At 41.2% G+C, this 23,950-nt stretch overlaps 2 protein-coding genes across 3 annotated transcripts; one reads left to right on the forward strand and one right to left on the reverse strand.

Moving 5' to 3' along the window:
- Nucleotides 1–2,464: 2,464 nt before the first annotated feature.
- Nucleotides 2,465–7,493, forward strand: LOC131135804 (Golgi reassembly-stacking protein 2-like). Of its 2 annotated transcripts, none has more exons than XM_058082098.2 (9): nt 2,465–2,775; nt 4,188–4,268; nt 4,348–4,551; nt 4,825–4,911; nt 5,705–5,835; nt 5,905–5,983; nt 6,054–6,204; nt 6,289–6,366; nt 7,349–7,493. In XM_058082098.2, the coding sequence occupies exons 1-9, from the start codon at nt 2,527–2,529 to the stop codon at nt 7,489–7,491; spliced, it is 1,203 nt and encodes a 400-aa protein (XP_057938081.2). In that variant the 5' UTR covers nt 2,465–2,526; the 3' UTR covers nt 7,492–7,493. The 2 variants fall into 2 exon arrangements, with proteins under 2 accessions (XP_057938081.2, XP_078651526.1); XM_078795400.1 differs by having other exon boundaries at nt 6,289–6,440; nt 7,349–7,464.
- Nucleotides 7,494–8,966: 1,473 nt separating this feature from the next.
- On the reverse strand, nt 8,967–23,245 carry tlk1a (tousled-like kinase 1a). The gene is given in 24 exon segments (XM_058082094.2): nt 8,967–9,836; nt 9,910–10,017; nt 10,095–10,206; nt 10,622–10,757; nt 11,953–12,122; nt 12,197–12,286; nt 12,376–12,467; nt 12,547–12,628; nt 13,842–13,939; nt 14,719–14,785; nt 15,152–15,340; nt 16,624–16,760; nt 16,826–16,936; nt 17,075–17,167; nt 17,273–17,365; nt 17,438–17,533; nt 17,702–17,745; nt 18,454–18,529; nt 18,989–19,027; nt 19,317–19,388; nt 19,752–19,873; nt 22,886–22,922; nt 22,924–22,962; nt 22,964–23,245. Coding segments are annotated over 24 exon segments (2,316 nt in total). The 5' UTR covers nt 23,006–23,245; the 3' UTR covers nt 8,967–9,665.
- Nucleotides 23,246–23,950: the final 705 nt, after the last annotated feature.

Here is a 23,950-nt window from a genome sequence, read left to right on the forward strand (position 1 = left end):
TTTCTCCAATCACACAAAAGCATGGGCCACGTCCCCCCATTCATCATCTCTAATATCCAATTAAAAATAATCAACTTCCCTCCATACGCTCAAATGTGGAATAAAAAGGGAAGATGTGGGATGCTGTGACTTGTGGAGGGGAAGGCTGCCTGCTGATCACCAGACGGTGAAACGCTTAATGTCCGCTCTTGCACCCTCCATTTCTCAGCAGCCAGCCACCCGTCAAACCTCATTAAAGCAACGCTAGGGAAAAACTGCTTTATTTGTTTATTCGCCTTTTTCTTCTCCCACTTTCCCTCTTGCAGTCATTCAAAGAACAAAGAAATCATTATGAATATGGCCTTTTAGTCCTGGCCTGGATTTATATTTGTCATATATTTTTTTTTATCACTTGATTGTTGAAATAATTAGTATTATTAGAAAAGTAATCATAAAAATGTTGTTCCTGGGAGCCAAATGTATCTCATGAGCTCCACGTTAGCATAATGATATAATGATGGATCCTCACGCTCTCATTGGCTAATGAAAGGATGATGATGATGATGATGATGATGATGATGATATTGACTGCAGGCTGCTCACTTCCCTCCATTGATGTACGCCAACACCTGCACCCATGTACAGTATACAGTTGCCTCACAGCTATTGCTGTTCATAAGCATCCAGCCGGGTGGGGGGGTGGGGTCTTGTCATCCGGGGGCCCTCTCCAATTTCTTGTACTGCACTGATGAGTATGTCATGTTTTACTGCTTTTGGCAGAATCTGTCGCCCTGAGTGTCTTGTTACATACTTAGTCCCGCTCAGCTGCACGGTGGTCGAGTGGTTAGCGGTTAGCGGAGACCGGACTTCAATTTCACCCTCGGCCATCTCTGTGTGGAGTTTGCATGTTCTCCCCGTGCACGTGTCGGTTTTCTCCGGTTTCCTCCCACATTCCAAAAACATGCTAGGTTAATTAGCGACTCCAAATTATCCATAGGTATGAATGTGAGTGTGAATGGTTGTTTGTCTATATGTGCCTGAAGACAGCTTGGATAGGCTCCAGCACCCCCGCGACCCTCGTGAGGATAAGCGGTAGAAAACGAAGGAATGAATGAATAGTCCTGCTCACTGCCAGCCATTTTGGATGATTTTGACAGATTCTTTAAGGCACACAGAATATTATTTTCAGGCTATATAGATATGGAAATGGTTTGTTTGACCTTTTTCCCTTCTTTAGTAATCAGCAGTATAACATATGTAAGTTACATAGGGTTGCAGGGGTGCTGGAGCCTATCCCAGCTGTAATCCCGGTGGCCAGTCAATCACAGGGCACGTATAGACAAACAACCATTCACACTCACATTCATACCTATGGACAATTTGGAGTCGCCAATTAACCTAGCATGTTTTTGGAATGTGGGAGGAAACCAGAGAAAACCCACAGGAAGAGCATGCAAACTCCACTGAGGGTGGAATTGAACTGGGGTCTTCTAGCTGTGTGCACACCTGTGAATGCGTTCAAATTTCCCCTCAGTGAATCATCTCTTCACTTCTCCAAGACTCCATGCCTTTGCACTTCCTGTTTGCTGTGCAGTGGAGTCCTATGGGCCCACTTCTTATGGAATGCACTTCTGCCACCTTGTGGCTGGTTTTCCACCTTTAAACTGCACCACTTGTGTTGTCTTTTATTGTGTAGTTGTGTCATCACCTCTTTTTGGCTCTAGCAGAATATTGGAGTCCCATTACGTACAGTCTTAGTTGCTTCTTTTTTAGCTGTTTTACATCTTGAGAACACACAAAGATTGGGGGGGGGCGGGAAATCTCTGTGTGTTTGGTCAATATTTACAAGATTTTGTGCATTTTCTGCTCGGCTTTGAGCCAAAAAGCAACGTTTTAATGTTTCATGCTTATCTCAATCACTTCCTGTTCTTGAACGCACCGCCACGGCTTGATTCAACTTGGCGGAGTCAGTGAAGAGTCAATAACACAATATGCGCAATGGCTGCAAATCAATACAATAGTGTTCTGTCTAGCAACCACTAGTCAGTGAAAGTCAAACCGTTCGTTAAGTCAGTGACACTTGAGTCTCCGTCAAGCACCTGTGATACAGTGACACAAATATTCGTCAAAGCACCGAGGAGTCATTGAAACTCACATCTTTGTCAACCAGTCAGTGACACTCGAGTCTTCACTGAGTATCCGTGAGTCAGTAACAATCACATCTTTGCTAGCCTGTGACCCAGCTGACAAAGCCGTGAATCAGTGACACTTGAGTCGTTGTCAAGCACCCAAGAGTCAGTATCACAGGCGTTTTCATGTACTCATGAGTCTCTCCAATCCTCTGGCGTGAGTGAAGGATCAGGAAAGGAGAGTTATTTGAGTCAGGTGTGTTGCTTTTTCAGAGACAAGTACCCGTGATTCCAGATTCTGAAAAAAAAAAAAAAATCAACGATTCGTTCATGACTCGCCCATCCGTACAGTACATGACGCCCTAAAGAAATATGCGTAGGTTAACGAGTAACGAGTACAGTGTACGCATAGAGGGATATGAATGATAGAAATGAGTCCCCAATAGCAGACAGGAAAGAAGACAGGTCCTCCAGGCCGGTGCCGGATCCGGAAGTGCTGTCAGCCAACCAGGAACCACAATCATTAGCGTGTCATCGATCACCCCGACTGTCGCCTACTTTTAAACCCACTCCAACTGCAGGAAAACTCGGCCATTGGAGCTCCATGGGGGGCTCTCCAAGCATCCAGGTACCAGGCGGAGGAACTGAAGGCTACCATGTTCTAAAAGTAAGTTCTTCGTTCGTCAACCGGAAGTAATGAGCGTCTTCCAATGTTGTCTTGGTTCGTTTGTGTTTCAGGGACATTTTAACACAGGAGGGTATCTAGGGATACATTTATCCTTGTAGCTTCGTTTTTTTCCCCGAACTATTTTCTTTTTTCTTGTTTTATTTGGAGCGTTTTCCGAGTTGGAGCAGTGCATCGTGTTGCGTTCATGTACTTCAGTAAACATCTGACACGATGCAACTGCTGTGTGTTTGCTACCTCACGGTGTGTATTTAGCAACACAATTACGTTTGCATACTCTTTGTCGCTTATTTGAGGACGTTTTTGCTCCCCAAATCAACTTTTAATCAGGTGTTATTAATCGGTGCTGTCACGGAAGCGTTTTGGCAGCGCCCTGATTTAAACCAGGCCACCCGGGGAAGCTTCAAGAATAACCGGTGTGGTGACTTGACAGAGTGGGGTGGGGGTTATTGACTCCTCTCTAGGATGGTTCCCCATCTCAATGCTTTTTATTGCAATTTTCTTTCATTTCTAAACCGATTTACGATCAAACAGGTCCTGCTGTGTCAGCATTTCAAAACATTTACACTCAGAAATCGTTTAAAGTCTTTTTTTTTTAATTGACATATTCAATTAGAATGTTAACACATTCGAACGTGGTAAAAAATAGATGAATTCATGAATGGAACAATCCCTTATATAAAGTATGTGTCCCATAACAACATTTCCCCTTCAAAACGTCGGTCACATTTTTCCTGTAATTCCACCCGAATCTTTACTCGATATTTTATCGATACAAAGAAGAAATCACGTCACTTTTTAACTTATTGACGCGACCCTCGTGAGGAAAGAAGCGGTAGAAAATGAATGAATGAATGAATGAATGACATTACCAACATTAGTTTCTACTAAAAAGTATACAATAAATCAAATGTAATGTATAAATAATTGAATAAGTAACGTAAAAAAAGAATGATCCAAATATCAAAACAGCCGAAGTCAAGGCAGCACATATAAATCATAATCCATAAGAAGATTTTTCTAATTAATCATAAAATAACAGCAACAATAACGAGTAAGTGTAGAAACATGCATTTTTATAATGGGGTTCAGGACGTGCATTTTTTTTTTTTAAGGTTGTGCATGAAAACTCTAAATGCATAGAGGGCTTTTATTGGAAGTATTACAATAAATAGTAGTATTAGTAGTAGTAGTATAGTAATAGTATTATTTGACCCCATATGTGGGGAATAAAGAAAAAGCAGCTTTAAATGCCGTTTGGGTTCCAGTTTACCGCATCCACAGCAGGGGTGATTGGTGTCACGTGACGTCTGTGTCTTGGCTCTGATTGGTCGACCGATTGGTAGGGATGGATGCATCCCTAAAGTTGAATGTTTGATGTCCTCACTTTGCAGGTGCAGCAGAATTCCCCCGGTTTTTGTGCAGGACTGGAACCGTTCTTTGATTTCATCATCTCCGTATGTGACACCAGGCTGGTAAGTGGACTTGCTTGACGAGTGGGCGTGGCCATATGTGACAGTGGACTGGAGACGTGACGTGGATGCGTTGTGGCAGAACAGGGACGGCGACGCCCTAACTGAGCTGCTGGCCAGGAACGCAGAGAGACCCGTCAAGGTGATGCTGTACAGCATCAGGACCCAGGCCGTGAGGGAGGCGGCGGTCACGCCCAGCAGCGTGTGGGGGGGCAGGGGGCTGCTCGGAATCAGCATCCGCTTCTCCAGCTTCCGAGGAGCCAGAGAAAATGTCTGGCACGTCCTGGTGAGTCTAAGAAAAACTTGGACTAAGATCGTGGACTAACAGGACTTCCAAAGCAGCCATTTAGGTTGCTGTTATGCTCACTGCCACTAGGGGGCATTGCTGAGCTTTGATATGTATATAATCCAAGATTATTTTGATTTAATTATTGATTTATATTATTACAAAATAAATACTCCTATTCTCACCTATTCTGCTCGCATCCTGTAGGGGGCACATTTCATTTGATGTGGGGATTGCTGACTAACTTTTACATGAAGTTCTTGGTGTGTCCAGGAGGTGGAGCCAAACTCCCCCGCAGCTCTGGCGGGTCTGCAGGCCAACGTTGACTACATCATCGGTGCAGACACTTTCCTGGACAAGGTAGCTTTTTAGGAATTTTATTTATGTATTGCTGTTGCATAATAGGTGACAATTACATCATGACTTAGTCTATATCCTGCGTTTACTTATACATTATTTAATGTTGCTGTTTATTCATTTTCATTTATTTTACATTTTATTATTATTATATTTTTTGATTGTCTTGGCTTTTTCAAAGGTAGAACAATTTTTTTTAATGAAGAAAAAAATAAATTTAATTTTACATTTAGAATGAAAATTGAACACATTTTTTTTGCAAATAAAAAGCAAAATTAAAATAATTCTGCAATTAAATGTTTAATTGAAAATGTTTGATTTTTTTTGTGACACATTTTAAATCTGTAGTCATACCCGATTTAGAAAAACATAGTATTAATTAAATATGATTCTGTATTTAAAAAAAAAAATTCTAAATGTAATCTGTATTTTAAAATGATAAATGGTCAATCTATATTTAAATAGTAAAATACATGTAAATGTTAAATCTATAATTTATACATAAATAATCCTGTAAGACAATTCTAATACAAATATGATGAATCAATATTTTTTAAAGAATGATTAAAGCCTTATGTTTTTTAAATAATTATGAAACAAAATGAATTGTAAATATGACAAATATATTTTTAAATAATCATGTTAGACAATTAATATTACAAATGTTGAATCTACAAAAAGTAACTCAGAAAGAAAATGAATTGTAAATATTCCAATTGTCTTGATTTTGCATTAGTGTGTGTGTGTGTGTGTGTGTGTGTGTGTCTGTGATGAATTGTGTGTGTGTGAGAAACAGAGGGAGGATCTGTCCATCCTCATCGAGTCCCATGAGGGAAGGCAGCTGAAGCTTCACGTCTACAACACCCACACGGGCGACTGCCGCGAGGTGCTCATCACACCAAACAGCCGCTGGGGGGGAGCGGGCAGGTATGCCAGTTGCCATGGAAACGGTCCTCCGCATACGTGAAGGATGAGCCGAGGTTGTCGTCTGTACAGTTTAGGCTGCGGGATCGGCTACGGCTACCTCCACAGGGTGCCCACCGCCACCAAGCGCCGCTGTACTCCAGCCGGGGACGTAAGGGCGTGTTGGACATGAGGCGTTCAGGGACAGCCAATGTGATTGACAGAAGGATCTCCGTCCCCAGGAGGCCCTCACTGCTGTTCTTGCAACTCTTCCGGTCACAGCGTCCACTCAACATGCCGGGGCTTCCTGCTCAGACTCGTCTTCTGACCTCACCAGCGTTGGGATAGGCGCGCCCCCCACCGCCGGCACCCCGATTTCACCTGGAAACCACCGTATGCTTCCCGGGAGGGATTGCAACTCCCTTATTTCGTAGTGTAAAAGTTGACAGAAGAAAATATTAACATGTTTTGTCTCAGATGCAGACGTTCATTCCGACCCCCCCACCCCCCCACAATGTGATCAGCAACCTCCAGTCCATCCTGCTGCAACGCCAGGTTGGTACAGTTGGTCGATCCGCTTTGTTTAAAGCAAGGATGCATCTTTGACACCTTCCCATTTGGGAATGAAGGTATAAATATATACTGTATTTTTTTTAATGATTACATTTGTAAATACAAAAATCCATATTTAAAAGAAAAAGATTAAGTATAACAATTTTAAATTAAATATGTTGAATATATTTAAATTTGGAAAATTAGACATTTAAATATTTTTGGAGAATAAATTTGTCATTTTGCCAATTTGTTTTTAAAAGATTAAAAACATTAGAAATATCTTTGAATTCAAGAAAATATATTAAGAAAATGTAAAAGTTGAATATGTATTTTGGAAAAGGAATTTGGAAATGAAGAAATGATTCATGTTAGTATATATATACTGTATTTTAAAAATTATTACAATACAAAAATCCATATTAAAAAATGATTAAGTATAAAAATATGTATTATTAAATATGTTGAATATATTGAAATAATTCTGAAAATTATACATTTAAATATTTTTGGAGAATAAATTTGTCATTTTGCCAAGAAAACTATAAATATGAAATGTTTAATAGATTTAATATTAGAAATATCGTAGAATTCAATATTTTTAAGAAAATGTAAAAGTTGAATCTGTATTTTGCAAATTAAATTATAAATATAAAATGTTTTTAAAATATTAGAAATATCGTAGAATTCAATATATTTAAGAAAATGTAAAAGTTGAATATGTATTTTGCAAATGAAGAAATTATAAATATGAAATGTTTTTAAAAGATTTAAAATATTAGAAATATCTTAGAATTAAATATATTTTATTTAAGAAAATGTAAAAGTTGAATCTGTATTTTGCAAATGAAGAAATGATTCATGTTAGTATATAGAATCTGAAAATAAAAGGTAATATATAGTGGTGGGAGTATGATGCACCGTTCCATGCTCAAATGCAAAACATGACCTGATGGTTCTTGACTAGTCATTTCAATATCCTCAGGTCTAACCCCCCCACAGCATCCCACCCCCATCTGTGAATCTGCTCTGCCTCCGTACCTCCATTTTCCTTCCGCCGCCGCCATGGATCCCTCTTGTTTCACTGACCAGCAGCGACTCAGTCTTGGTGTCTGTCAGGGTGACTAAGGGACTTAGAGAGAACTTTTTTTTTTGGGGGGGGGGGGTGTTACTTGACGGGATCTTTTAGGTAAAACGGCTTTACTTGCTAAAAACGTGTTAAATGGAGGTTGTTCATGTTGTAAAAAGATATTGTCACCTTGATTAAACATTTTATGTCATCTTGTTTTGTACTTACTGTACATAAATACAGGAAGTGGTTTAGTACAAGTCATCATTTATACCCAAATGCACTCACAGCACACCTCAGTTTTCATCAAAACCTACGAAAAAAGTCATTTTCCCAATGAGAGTCCACTAAAAATAGAATTGTATGGCATTCATAAAATAATGCTAAACGAGGAAACTTGGTGACATTGAATTCAACAGCGCTTCTCACCTTCTGCTGCCACCAACTATCTTTGACCCCATGGCGGGTTATTTCACAGTCAAACTCCACCCAAAATGCACAAATGGTGAGTCAGCAACATGTAGCGGGCTTTGTTTGGGTGCTTCATTTTGCAGTATAGTACAGTAGAGGGCAAAGTTACTTGCAATATTGTATGAAAAAATAGCCAATAGCTACATCATGAAATGTAAAAGAAAGGGGAAGTAGGAATAAGCAGCGTTATTCCTCCTCCCAGCACGCAGCACACGCGGCGTTCTTGGGCTTTGTGGAGCGTTTTGTTCCGCCGGCACGCAGTGTAAATAGTTCGCCAGCGACTCAATAGATGGGAGTGCATTGCCAACCACAACAGAAAAGTTTTTTCTTTAATTACTTAAAACTTTAATCTTTTCTAAATAGAGGAATAGAAATATCAACTAGTCCCCGTTTTTCCTTTCATTTTCCAAATAGTTAAATTTTCTTCTAATAAAATGATGACTTCATTCCCATAATATCCAAGCTAATTTTCTCAAAATGACAACTTTGTTTTAAACGTGACATTTGTACTTGCCACAACTTCTTTGTCTTTAAAATCTCAACCGATTTACAATATTACAACTATTCACTTTTTTCTCTTAATATTTTTCCACCCAAAAATCCAAATATTTCCATTTTCTTCTGATATGACTTTATTCCTGTAGTAGAATTTTCCCAAATATAAAACTTGTTTCATATAATATTACAACATGGAATACAACTTTATTCTCATAAAATGGCATTTTTTTCACCTTTTCTGCATTTTTGTTTGTTTAATTTTCCCATCATTTATTTGTACTTTATTCTTGTGACATAACTTTTTCCGCAACCTCATTTTTAAAATTTGCCAACTTTGCAGATTTTTTTTCCCTCCAAAAACAAAACTTTTAAAAAAGTCTCTTTAATATTTCCCTTTGATTTAGTCGTCTTCTAGATTATTCCTCTTCATAGTTTGACTTCTTGTGAAAATGCTGATTTAAAAATGTTTTTAAATAAGTTTTCTTCTGTTTGGACTGTGAATGGTGGACCACACTTTGACCCCCCCCCCTCCCTGCGGTGGGTGATGCATGAACAAGGCTGTACAGGGGTGGGGTTGGGTTGGGGTGGGGTAACATTTCCTGTCATTTATTATCGACTCTTAATCGGAACTATACAATTTGTACCCGGAGTGAAATATACAGCCCTTGAAAAAATAAGAGCGAGAAAAAGCAGCAAACTGAATCCACTGAAAAAAGGCGTGTGGACGTTTTCACGCTTTGTACACGTTACTGCTGCATTTGACAAACATGTACAGTATATACTTTTTTCCAATGGTGTTAATATTCCTGCATAGGATGGGGATGCCACGGTTCTACGTTTGGTTACTTTGCTCCTCGTATGCTACACGTTACATTCTCACGGCTAACAAACTCAAACTTCAAGCCTAAGGAGAAGAAAACGAACTCAACAGTGAGATTTGGATGACCCGACAACCCCCCCCCCCCCGACCCCCCCCGCGCATGTAAAGTCACGTCTAGCAGTCGAGCCTTTCACCCTGGCAGGTCTGTGATAGCAAACGTGCACCTCATTCATCTGGAAGCTTTCCACAGTGTCTCCACTCACGTTTTCTTCAAGCTACCGAGTCGCGTTCAGTGCTTTTATCCGCTCCTCACGGCACGTAGCCTGTGTCCTGTATTTTAGGAAAAAAAAAAAACCATCCGTCACAGTCCATCCACAAGTCACCTCGCACCTTCTCGCTGGCCCTCAGAGAGGTTCTCCGTGGGTGTGTCACAGTATCAGGCTCTCAGTAAGAGATGATGCTAGAAGAGGCGGGTCCTGAGGCAGCTGCGTTCATCTGGAGGTTCCCCGAGGAGCTCGATCTCCGTATGTGAGGGAGCAGGTAGGGGTCGCTTCCCATCTGGTGGACATCGCTGCGGTCCTCCTTCCTGTAGGCCAGGCAGCGCCTTATAAAGGCCTGGCGGGGGGGGGGGAAATGAGGGATGAGGAGAGTCCTTTAAAAGTCGGGATGAGTTGCGGTCGCCACCCACCTTAGCTTCATTGCTGGAAACGGGCTTGACAGGGAATTGGACGTCGGTCGCTTTCAGGATGGTGTTCTCCTGCAGGATGTCCTGCTGGGACTGATTGTGGCCAAATGGCTGAAGAGGGAGAAACGGTTGCTACTTTTATAGATGCACAACAAAAAAGGGTTGGTCTGGCACCCGCGCTTCCTTACCTTCCTTCCGTACAGACACTGGAAAAAGATGACACCCACAGACCACACGTCCACCTTGTTGGAGATCTTTGGAGGCTCCTTTCCGACCACAAAACATTCAGGAGGCAAGTACCTAACAAACGGCAAAGAAGTACGAGTGCTGATTTTATTTGACAATTAAACTAAAATATATATAACGGGCGGCACGGCGGTCGAGTGGTTAGCGCGCAGACCTCACAGCTAGGAGACCAGGGTTCAATTCCACCCTCGGCCATCTCTGTGTGGAGTTTGCATGTTCTCCCCGTGCATGCATGTGGGTTTTCTCCGGGTACTCCGGTTTCCTCCCACATTCCAAAAACATGCTAGGTTAATTAGCGACTCCAAATTGTCCATAGGTATGAATGTGAGTGTGAATGGTTGTTTGTCTATATGTGAAAATGAATGAATGAATGAATATATATATATAACATATCTACATGTGCTAATTATTTGTATGTTAATTTTCATGTTTTTTTTCCTGCTTGCAAGTGTGGGCCAATTCTTCTCACCAATAGGTTCCTGCGCCCTGTGACGTCAGATCCATGCCATCCACGCCATAGTTGTCATCGTCCATGATTTTGGACAAGCCAAAGTCTGTGATTTTGATTTCGCCACAGGCGGTTCCATCCACCAGCAGGATGTTACCTAAAAGAGAAATGCAGACAGGCAGGCAGTGGGTAAGCGTAGCATCGCTAAAGTCATTCAACAACAAAGATGTGCTTATACGTACATCCCAATAACGGATTTATAAGTCTTTTCCTTATTCCTTTGTTGTTTTAAGTGGTACTAATCGCCTAATGTCTTTCCATATTTCTTGTTCATTTTGCGACAGATGTGCAATTTACATATTTTCAAAACATTTTAAAGCAAAAATGCCGACTGCATATGATATATACACATAATTTTGATGTAAAACAATATATCTTGAATACATTAGCTAACCAGCACAGGTATTATTCATAAAATAATGCTAAATGAGGAAACTTGGTGACATTGAATTTAACAGCGCTTCTCAACTTCTGCTGCCACCAACTATCTTTGGCCCCATGGCGGGTTATTTCACAGTCAAACTCCACCAAAAATGCACAGATGGTGAGTCAGCAACACGTAGGGGGCTCAGTGATTTTCACCTTATCCTCTCAAAATAAATGAAATATATGTAAATAATAATATAAAATAATAATAATATAAAATTGCATGTTCTCCCCGTGCATGCGTGGGTTTTCTCTGGGTACTCCGGTTTCCTCCCACATTCCAAAAACATGCTAGGTTAATTGGCCACTCCAAATTGTCCATAGGTATGAATGTGAGTGTGAATAGTTGTTTGTCTATATGTGCCCTGTGATTGGCTGGCCACCAGTCCAGGGTGTACCCCGCCTCTCGACCGAAGGCAGCTGGGATAGGCTCCAGCATCCCCCGCGACCCTTGTGAGGAAAAGCGGTAGAAAAATGAATGAATGAATTTCTGCCACCTAGTGGTCGTTTTTACGACATAAAACCACACCAACCATGATCTCTTCTTGTGAAGTTTAGTCATCACCTAGGTCTTTGGTAGCGAATGAGTTAAATTCATATATTTCTTATATATTAGTTCATGTATTCATATAGTTGGTGATATTAATCAATTTAATCATTGAAAATTTGTACTTAGTTACCTTATCTGTATGTTGTATTATTTAGATACATTTTTTGTTATTATGGCTCTACTGCATGGATGTCCAAAGGTTTTTCCACAGTTTGAACCTCTTACTGCCATTTTATGTTACTCTTTTCACGCAGCAGCAACTTCCTATGGGTGGGTGCATTGGTCCCATGGGTGGCCGCTTCAGGCGGACATTTACCTGGCTTCAGGTCGTAATGGATGATGGGGGGCTTGATCTCATTCAGATATCTTAGTGCGTTGACAATCTGCATGACGATGGACCGGGCCTCCTTCTCCGACATGAGCTTGTGCTGCTTCAAGTAGAAATCCAAGTCGTTGCCTTCGCAGTACTCCATAACAGTGCAAAACCTGTCGGTGCAGATTCTGCGTTAAAAATACAACCCCATACCCGGCGACTATTAGAGATTCATGAGGTGACTAACGTGTCTGTGTCCAGTGAGAAGTAGTCATAAAGTTTCACGATTCTGGGATGGTCCAGCTCCTTGTGTATTCTGTACTCCCGACATGCATGTCTGTGGAGGGAAAAGCCTCAGCTTTTAGGCACGTTGGAAGAAACACTTATAGTCATATAGTGGAGTGGAAGTGATGCAAGCCTGCATACTTATGGTAGTTCTCCTTTTTCTCCTCCCTCCAGTTTTTGTTGAGTTGGTGGATTTTTACAGCTGCATATCGTTGCTCGATCAAGTCAAAAGCCTGCACAGCAGAGCACAGCGGAAGGCGACGTGGTTACCTTTCTTAAAACTGAAAAAAGGCATAAATGTGACCGACTTACCTTGTAAACTTCACTAAATCCCCCTCTCCCTAGAAGGTGCAAGAGCAGATAACGTTCGTTCAATGTAGGATGATCTTTGAATCTGCACATGGAAAAAACAACTAAATATTACATATTATATACACTGGAAATATTTGCAGAGTCATTATGGAAGGACAGTAATCCCTCCTTTATCACACTTAATTGCTTCCACACAACCGTAAGTGAATTTCCACAGAGTAGGATTCCTGATTTAGACATTGAATATTTATGTAGTTAGGATAAAAAAAAAAACCTGTTTAAGAACTTCAATATTATCAGAGCCCTCTAGTCACTACTATTGCCCAATACTGTAGACACAATAAGAGAAAAAAACACTCCATATCATAAAAAAACAAATTGAAAGAATGTACATTTTGCAATGTTGGATCAAAAAAGTTCTGAGTAGAGCTTCAAAATGCAAAAAGAAGAAATGGAAGTGAGACAAAAATGTGGAAGCAATTTATAGTAAACAAGCATGAAAGTGAAATAAATATGCATGTATTTAACCAATATTAACCATAATGATTTATTATTTATATTATCATATTTATTAATATATTTTTTTAAAGGGTAGGAGTGAAGCCGTGAAACATGCACACATATTATTGTCATATATTCGCAGTACTACGGTTACTGGCAGCATCTCACTTTATCGTTACATATTTCAAGTGACGTACTGCAGCTGCAGCGTAGGGGAAATGACCCAAAACTCATTTCTCTTTGTGAGACAATAAAGTTAATCTTGAATATAAGCTTGTCTTGTCATTTATCTTTTTGTTCGTAAAATGCAGTAAAAAGGCATATTTCACACAAAGTGGCCAATCAAGATCAATTCATTTGAAAACATTGATTTTATGAAAATTCATAATGATGTGACCGCCCTAATAAGTAGTAACAATTAATGTGGATAATAACACCAATCCGGCAGCAACGAGTCCAATCATTTTCCTTGTACTATAGTCATCCTCAATATAAACTTTAATACAACTGTACTAGCAGGCTACTGTGCTGCTAAACGTCCAGCCACAACCTTAACTTCACAGACATTAAATTCCCGTTTAACAAGCAGCATTAATCATGTTGGAGTCTACAGGAGCTTTGTTATCTAGTACACAAGTCATTTTTGCGCCTTGCAGATTCATTTGATTTCCCATTAGCAGCCACATGGATCCATAAATATGAGTGTAAAGCAGCCAGAATAGAATGTAGAATAGCGGCCTCGTGTGACGGCCTGGCCCGCTGGTGTCAATGCAAAGACATCGATTCCCACTCACTGTGAGCTGTCTTCATTATTTATTCTCTTCAGTTCCCGAATGTGAAGGTTCCGCACCCTCTCCAGACGCTCCAGCTCCGCCTGGATCTCGGCTTCCTCCTATAAAAGATTCAAGATTCATCAAACCCCGCTTGTAAATCTTCTTGTTCAACGCAAATCACATACGGTTGGTCCTTGCACACCCCATTCAGCATCCACGCCACTATCCATCCACTGTCTATACCGCTTATCCTTACGGGGGGCGCGGGTATGCTTGAGCCGACCACCTCCGGGCGAGAGGTGGGGACCTGGTGGCCAGCCAATCACAGGGCACATATAGACAAACAACCATTCACACTCACATTCATACCTATGGACAATTTGGAGTCGCCAATTAACCTAGCATGTTTATGGAATGTGGGAGGAAACCGGAGTACCCGGAGAAAACCAACGCATGCACGGGGAGAACATGCAAACTCCACACAGAGATGGCCGTGGGTGGAATCTAGCTGTGTGGCCTGCGTGCAAACCACTCGTCCCCACATGCAGCCACCATGATGTATAGATTTTTTATTAATTTATTAACATAAACGGTCAAAATTGGGTGTTCTTTTACTTCATGATGCTTATTAAAAGACTTCCCCAGCGTGTAGATAGTCTTTATTCACCATGCAGCACATGCACAAATGCACCACAGGTGTATACATCATATCCAGTCAGCTAAATAATATGTATTATAATATGGAAAGAGAAATCAAAAGAATCAAATATGAATATATATTAGCATTTTACATGTATTACAATAGAGACATAGAAGGCTGTCAACGATAGTGATCTAATTGCATCGTGACTAAGTGTCATTAGATATATTACTAGTAAATGGTAATGAGCTGACAAACCTTTTTGAGGTGTCCGAGTCGCAATTTGAAGATCTCCTCCTGTTCGTGGTACTCAGCTAGCGTCAACCTATGCAGGAGAACAAAAGAAAAGGAAAGACCTGTTAACTCAAGTTGTTGGCATAAAACATTTACGGTGCTGCAGGACATTAAACATGCGTTACAACTGCGACACTTGGTTGCGTACACAGGATGCTTATCAGTGTCCTGAGTGGGCAGGGGGCATAATCACGGCTACAAATTTTGGCATTAAACTTTACGATGCAGTATTTTTATATAACTTCTTGTATTGAAAAGTTATACACATAAAGACGATATGACATACTGTACACACTTCTTCAGAGGTTGTGCTATTGGAAAGCATTGTGTAGCTGCAAGGGTAGTCCAACCCAACGTGAGCCGCTGCCAACTGGCCATGACTGTACCGTGCACTTACAGCTGGGGTAGGCTGGGTTTCAGGAAAGGGTCGCTTTCTGCTCCGTTCACCGCCTTGGTTTTACGTTGCTTTGGCTCAGAGTTTGTCGAGGGTGCCTGTGAGCTGCTGGAGGATGGAGGTTTCCTCTTGGCTAGTAGTTTTCGCTGCCTCTCGATATCCTCCCTTTGTTGATTGATCCACTCCTGCTGCCTGTGGGGAGAGGAAATAAGAGATATTTGCAAGCCGGCCAACTTCCTAGAGTGCCCTTTCTAATTTTGTAAGTCTATAAAACACAAATGTGACGTTCACAGTCACAGCTTTGTTATCACTCTATTATTAAGCCTTGAATATCGCCTGATACCAAGCAAATATCAATGAATCATACCTTAATTACATATCTATGCTGCTTGTCTTTACTGGGGTTGCGGAGGTTGAATCATACACACTTTTATGACTTATTTTGTAGAGTGGAATGTTAGAAAAGGCTGGATCAGGTGCCAATATATAATATATATATATATAAGCCCATATAATCTGATATTTGCTCATATCGGACTGGATCAATATCAGATTGGGACGCTTGATTTTTCCACATTTTTGAAGTTTCATTTTATTTCCACAATGTACCACGGGCTGATTGACAGCTGTGCTGCACTTTGGACACTCTTGCTTTTTAGAACTCATCAGGATTGAGTCGTCGACTCTTTACGTTGTTTTCTTCCTTTGTAGTGAATGAACGTTGGTAATTAAAGAGAGAAGGAGTGTTATTGTATTTTGAATTAATACACTACATTAATTGGTATTCCAAATCCAAAATTGGAAGCCAAGGCCATGGTAACATTGGTTTGTCTGCTTCTCCAAGCAGATCATTAATGGTATGAATGTGTACCGAAAAGCTGTAGCCATAATGGCACCGGTGGCAGTAAACAATAGTGGCCGGACCAAAGAAATACATAGCTGTCATTGCGTCTTTGGGGTGCTAAATGCATGCAGACTCAGCCTCCTGCAACGCATGCTTGAAGGTGATATTGGAACTTGAAAACAGCATGCAGAATGGGGAAATCTGAAAACGCTAGTCTGTTGTTGATACATATGAGAACAATGACATTTGAATATTGACGGACATATTTTGTTGTCCTATACTCCATAATGACTCGCAGTAATGCCACTTCGCATAAACTAACTAATGTCTTTCTTCTTCTATGGTTTGGAGTGTTCTGTGGTTCCACCCCAGTGTTTGTTCACCACACTTAGTAGAACACATTTGTTCCCATCTGGATGCAACTATTTACTTTTTTTTTTCCAGCCCTCCAACCTCTTTCCCGTGTGGACAGGGTGTGAATGGTGGCTGCTAAATGCCCCCCCGACCCCTTAAAAGTGACGCAGACTGCCTCGAAACCAAGTAGTTACAACATTGAAACAGTGTGAGCATTTAATGACTGAGAAAATCCAAACCAAATGATCTCAGGCGAGCAATGTCAACAATGTCTCACTTGACAAGGTTCTGGAAGGCGTAGCCGTCTGTCCACTGTTCAGTGAAGGATGCTCCGTGTCTCACTGTGGTGAAATGGCCCAGACGGAGACGATCCTGCATGCTTTTCTCCCGACAGGCCTGCTTCTCCTGGGTGCTCTGTGCAAGCATACGACACAGAGGTTAGCACAACTAGCGGCAATGAAAGGGAAATTGGAATGTACCTTCTCTATGAGCAGCTTCTTGCTCATGGTGATGCATTTATTCAAGCGTTCCTTGTATTTTTCAAGTAATTTTTGTTGTTCGTCTATCTGTCTCCTGAGATCACAGTTGGCCTATAAAACACACACACACACAAACATACGCTTCCGTCATTGAAAAATCTACAAAGTAAACAAAGAAAGGCTCTACTTATTGTGTAAAAAGTTTATTTTAGACAAAATACGCTGCTTGCTCGACATCTGGGTGTTTACCCGTAGCAAATCATCTATTCTCCCCTCCTTCTTCTCAAGGTCGAGATTCTTGGTGCTTTCAAGGGCAGCCAACTTCAACACTGTGAGGTCCGTCTGGAGAGGAAAACAAACCCCGCAAAAAAGTGTAAAAAAAATGACCCGTAAGTGGATTATAAAAGGTTCTACAATGTACCGTGATGACCAGGAGGAGTCTCTCACCTGAACCAGTTTGACTGCTAGTTGTTTTGGATGCGCCATATGCTCTCCAAAGGACAGACTGGTGGGTGAGGAGCTGTTTTGTCTACCCTGCAGCTGAAGAGATAGTGCTGGTGTTGAGACGGCATAACTCCAAATGGAGCAAAGGAGTGTTGGGGCGCAACTTACAGCAGCGCCCTGAGCGGAGTGCGAGTGGGAATTCTGAGGGGAACGAATCATTGGCGGGAGGCCTCTCACCGGACTGGACCCATTTCCTCCCTGGAACTAGACAGGACAAAGAAAGAAGAGATGACATCATTGCAAACACTTGGGAGTAGCAGATCTGACGGTGCTTCTTTTTGTTTCACTACTTTTCTTCTCGAGCGTCAACAAATAAAGTCGTCAGATGTTGAACAATTCTCTCAGCACTTCCTTTCAGTGACTCAAACTTACGTCAAAATAATCGCTTATTTTGGGTCCTCGCACTGTTGTCTTTCCTGTGGAGAGAGGAAAAATGGAAACAAATGTTGGGAGTTTTGTTCATCAAAATCTAAATATTTCATAATAGCCATACTGAAGCAAATTCACAGTTTTTGGGCCACGGACGGTAAATAGAACATATGTAAACATCCAAATAAGTATGAATAGCATCTTCATTCAGCCCAGCTTACAGAACAACCAACGCCTGAGTAACAGCTGCTTAATATCCCAATAGAATCCCAATTCTACACCTTACTCCCTGGTTTTGAAAGGATAAAAAGGAGTCATTTAAAAAATTTTGAGTTTTACCATGGTAACATCCCTCCACCAGACATGATCGCCAGAAGAAAAGTTTTTTTTTTTTTTTACAGGTTTCAATGACAGCTGCAATGACCCCCAACACAGGCTTCTGTTGTGGCCTTAACCCACGCCAAGCTAAAACAGCAACTCAGAAACCACTTCCTGTCCACGCCACCGGAACGCATTTGCAGCAACACACAAGCCCCGGTCTTATGTCTTATTTTCTGTTATGTTTACCATATTGGGTAATGGGTTTGTAACTATAAGTAACTATAGGGGTGCTATTTAATGTCTAGAGCGCTCTAGTAATGTTAAAAAGCGTATGCAGAACAGGTCAACAGGTTTTCTGTGCTCTCACTACACAAATAAAAATATAAGCTGGAATGGTTGGAACAGAGGAATAAGAGTAACAAGATGACACCCACCTTGGCTACTTTCTGACTGGATGTCAGGTTTTCTTTTCCTGCCTCTGGGTGTTTCAGACTGTTTCTTCTCTGGAGTCTGGAAAAAAAAGATATGACATTCAATATTTATTTTCCAAATAATAGTGAGCCAAACATACACTCTAACAGGATTATTGTCACTCATATCCACTCAGTCACTTACAAAACATTTATTTACACCATGAATGTTATTTGGGTGAAATGACTTTGCTCTTTTCGAAGGTATTCATGACATCAAGGCATGTGACTTGTGGAACAACACCTGGGCCGAGCTGCAAGTTGAATTTACTGCAATTACAGACACTCTCCTTGGCCAGCTCACCCATTACGCAACCTTCACTTAGTTTTAAGTCTCGTCTGGAATCAAAAACTAGATCATACATTACCCCCCCCCCCCAGGGAAAAGGATGCTTTTAATTAGCTGATATGGAAATTCAGAACACCGCTTTTACAGGCTTACGTCATCCAGCATGACTACAACACCAGAAAGTAAGCCTTTGGAGAAAACAAAACTCACAGAATAAGCAGGAGAGCCTCCTCTTTTCACATCTGACCCCTAAAAATAAGAGAGAGAAAAGTATGAAACAACTGCAAGTTAGAAGGTTGAGGTCAAAGGTTTGTTGACCATCAGATGGAAATGGAACTACCATTGCATGACCACAATAGTATGAAGCCAAATGAGCCTACTGGTGTTGTGAACAAGTGCAGGTACAATGCCACAATGTCAAAAAAAACAAATGTGGAGGTTTTAAGGCTTCTGAATCTGAACACAACATCTGACTGACAATCTTGGGCTTGACCGAGTCTGGTATGTGTCATGATGGGGTGCACACTTAACATTGTACCTCTGATTCCTTGTCGCTGGAGGATCCCAGGCTTCCAAAACTGTGGTTTGAACATTCATTGTTGGTCAAACCCTGCGAATGCGTTGGACGTTAGGCTACATGGCATCACAAATAAATCATGTTTACATTTTACCGCTCCATATTATAAGGCGCAGTCTCAATTATGGGGTGTATTTCTGCACTCAACCCATACATACTTAAGGTGTATCGTATTATAAGGCGCGTGCTAAAACATACGGTTAAAGCAAACTTTATTTTCTTGTTCAACATGAACTCACACTTGTAACTGCAACAAAAGGAGAGCCGAAAAACCACAACAAAATGGTTCTTACTGGCTTTAAAGTCGCTGGCAATCCCAAAGCGGAAAAAAACCTCCAAAAGCAGGGACTTTACTGGACAAGAGATTCTACTTAGAAGAACCAAATGAGGACTCACTTTGGTTCCTCCACTTGTGCTACCAGTGCTGCCCCCCGTGCTGCCGCTGACACCGCCCATAAAGCGAGCCTCCAGCAGCTCCTGTCTGCGGGGGTCCAGGCTGTGCAGCTCCTCCATGGCACCTGGTGAGATTTGCAACAATTGACAACATATCAGGGTTAGCCACAGGAGGACACAGGAAATGCTGCAGCGGCGTTATGATAAAAAGGCAATAATTAAGTGCTACTGCACTCGGCAGCTTTTGCCGTATTTACTTGTTAGCACTGCGAGGTGGATGACGAGTCACACCGCGAAGCACTGATATCATGGTGCCGATGTTTGGACTGTAAGTCAAGGATGAATAATTCATTCTTATTAGGCTGCTGTGTGAGCTCCCAAGGCACCAGTATCTCTGCAGCCTCAGTAAACCCGAAGTTTAACAACACAACCACTTATCTCCTGATATACAGTATATAGAGATGGACAACATAACATAAAACACAAACAAACTTCTACTGGGGAGGACATGAGTTCACCTCAGCCGCTCTCCCAGAGACCAGGAAGAATTGGCAAATGACTTTACACACGCACACATCTGTCGGTTGATTGGTCGTAATCCAATGTAATGACATTACTACTACCACATCACTACTATCAGGAGAACCAGAGCAGGAACCTGCTGTGGCCCAACAAAGTGCACTGTGGTCGGCCACATGATCTGAGGAGGCGGTGCGACGCCACGGAGGTCTGTGGCAAACATTTTGTCACTTTTCAAACACCGTGGAACAAAAAGGCCCCAGCCCCAGCTTTGTCTCTGAAACTGTGAATGTTTACAAGTGAGCTCGGCTGAAATTACGACAGGTCATTAACGTCACAGGCAGGAGAAAAAAAAGGAGCACTTGATTTGCTCATCAGCACAGGACTGGTAATCTTGAATCACTGGAGCATTTATTTTTTTTAATTATTGCTTATCGGAGCAATCAGATTTATCAATATGAAGTCATAATTTCCTCATATTGCCCCTGATAATTTTGCATCCCTAGGTTTTACGGGCATAAATAAAATTCTAAATGCATATAAATGACCAATGAAAGGGATAAATGGACATTTAAGGTCGATTTTACCTTCACTGAATTTATGATTGCTGGCAAAGACAATGAGGGAGAGAGATCAACACCTTCCAGTTTTGCCATGAGTTATTTCTTGAATTCAACAGTGTTTCTCACGTGTAATGTTTTGGTTGTTTTTTTGTTTTGTTTTTTTTCAAAATACGCCAAAATGGAGCCAAACAAAGTTGCAAGCAGAAGCATCCTAGGTGACACAATTGAATCCAAGAAAGAAGTCATCGTAAAAAGTAGTGTGGTCCCTCACCTCTTTAGTCAAAATGCTGCCCCTTGTCATTTTCTTTGGCTCGATTTTGGCTTATTTTGCAGCAACGAAAAGAAAAGACTTGCGAAACACTGAATTTAATAAATACTTCATGACAAAACAGGAAGGTGGTGTTCATGTTCATCTCGCTGCCATATTGTGTCTTTGGCAACAATCACATCTTCAGTGAATGCAAATTTCCCCATGGCGATGAATAAAATATCTACCTACATAGTAACACTATTTCTATGCATTACAATTAATTGAGGCATGCAAAAATTTTAAATTAGTGTGTTCACATTTTTGAGTGTCAAATGGATTAATAGGACTTCTTGACTTGGTTTTAGACAGATTAATTAAAAAAAAAACATTTTATAGACTGGACGAAACAATAATTCTGTCAGGGGAATTATGAGACTTTTTGTCTCAGTTTCCGTCTCAGTTGTCCGGGCCTGCGAGGCTCTGGAATGAGTACATACCATTTGTTTAAAAAAAAAAAAAAGGGGGGACTGACGTCTACTACAACTTGCTGACTCGTTACTTTTGACTGGCTGCTACAGCTGTTGCAAAGATTTACAACTGATACCACCACTGATTGCTGCTCCCAAAGTCAATAAAAGCGCTCGTGCTTTCTCAAGTATGCGATTAACGGAGGAGGCTAAAAATTGAAATGACGGTCAATGAAAACTTTGATTTAAACTTTGTATCTCTTGCATTCAGCCTGCATGGGGGGTGGGTCCATTTCGACCCAGTGTGGTGTCTCTGATGCATGAACTCAAGCCAGCAATATGTTTAATAAAGGCTTTGGTATGCAAAAGAATTATCTACGTTCCAGCCCCTGCAAGAACAAGCGGTTGAACCCTTACAGCCCTTGCTATGAATGTCATTTTAACTCCATGCTGCTCAGCACATTGACCACCTGTTTATGGCAGAGACACTTGAGAAAGTCCTAAAAGGCCCTGCCTAATGGTCCATTTCCAACAAGGATTAAGTCAACTGGAGAATAAAGTTCAAAGAAAAGGATTAAAGCGTTTTATAAAAGGCATACATGTCACTGATTACCGTGTCTGCACCACTGTCATGTTTCAGTCTTACCAAAATTTGTGTTTATTCTCACAAGAAATCATCAAGGAGGAGGATGCACATAAAATGGTGTCACTTCAAAAGCTTTCCGGGCATAGTTATCTGATTTAAACTGGTTTGATGAAAAAGGTCATGTAGGGTTAACCTCAAAATTACGCACCACATTTTTACAACATTTTTTTTTCCAACATTCGCTGCGTAGTAAACGCCAAGATTGCTGCACAGTGGTGATAGGCGTCACGCTGTGACACACAATGGTGGATGCACACCTACACAACGTCTGTCAACTGGTGATACATTGTTAACCATCGGCAGGCATTGCTTTGTCCTCGTATTTGCATTTGCAGCCCCATTTTTTTTTTTTTACCTTACATCGTTACAGCCAAGTGCACGTTTAAACATGGATGCACCCGTCACAAACAGCGAGTTTTTCGACTCGTTTCGTGTTTGACGACATTTTTGCATGCACGTTTTCAGGCTACAAAAAGCACATCCACAACCTAGAAAAGATGACGGTGCTGCTAGCTAGCAGCCCAACAGCCTCAATGGACTTTGGAGCCGCCGATTTGCTGTTCAAGCTAACTAGCCAGCATTATCCACCACTAAAAGAGTCGTCGCTCGCTACCATTTTCTCCCACCCAAAACGAACCGCTGGTGGGGGGAAAAAAACACCACAAAAATCATCCTGAAGCGTATGACTGTACCTTGTGGGGCCTTCAGCACAGCCGTGATATGTTGCTGAAAACACAGTCCGTGTTGAGGACGTGGAGAGCTGGGACCAAAGATGGCGGCCCCTCCAAACTTCCACTACTTTGGACACTCATCAAGCTACTTTTCTCCCGTGGAGTCGACGCCGCGCAGCCGGTGCGGTGCGTTGCCGGCCGGGCGGCGGAATTCCTCGCCAGTAAGCAGGGGTTACCCCCCTTACGAAATAGTCGCTACTTGTGACAAAAAGCGGTAATTATAATTTGTTCGTAACCTTCCTGACACCTCAGTGTTGTGAGTCCTGGCTGGTCCACCACCTCTTGCGTCCTCAAGTGGCTGGCAACGTCACGCAGCGTGTGCAAAACCCACTAATGGGGGGTTTGTTTTTTTTCTCCGTTTCAATAACAACCAAACCAAACATGCATGAAAATGACGACCATTTAATGCTTTTTATATTTGCCAAAATACTGTTTGGGTAATGGCTATGCAATGCATAATATGTGTTTGGGAATTGGTTGCACTCCAAATGTTTCACTACTAAGTAGTCGTGCCATACCGCTGATCTCCTTTTTGATCCGATACGATAGACTTAGGCCTGGTATCGGCACTACCGATTCGATACCGATCCATTGTGTTTACATAGTTTACAATCTATTTCATACCACAGCATAAAGAATACAATGCATTCATCAATTTATAGCATTTTATTTATTTATTTTCAATTGTATGGTATTTTACATTAAACAATGCAAAAAAAATAAAACAAGCTCATACAACCATTAAAATAAACGATTCAGGAATGATAACAACTATAAGAATAAAAACTTTATTGACAATTAACACATGGCTCCTCCGTTCACAATGGGTCAAATCTCAAAAGACTGACGTATTGAAAGTATCAATATTTAGATTTGAGAATCGATATTGGAGCATGAGGTGCTGGTATGGGAAGTATCAATAATTGGGAAGGGGGATATTACATTAGAATATCTTTGCAAAGTTTATTTGTAAGTTCATTTGTACTTGAAAAAGTTATATCGTATCATAACAGTGGTTTATTTGGT

This window comes from Doryrhamphus excisus, linkage group LG12 (genome assembly GCF_037039965.1).
Source record: "Doryrhamphus excisus strain RoL-2023G ecotype Guam linkage group LG12, RoL_Dexc_Guam_v1.1, whole genome shotgun sequence".
Classification (NCBI taxonomy): domain Eukaryota; kingdom Metazoa; phylum Chordata; class Actinopteri; order Syngnathiformes; family Syngnathidae; genus Doryrhamphus; species Doryrhamphus excisus.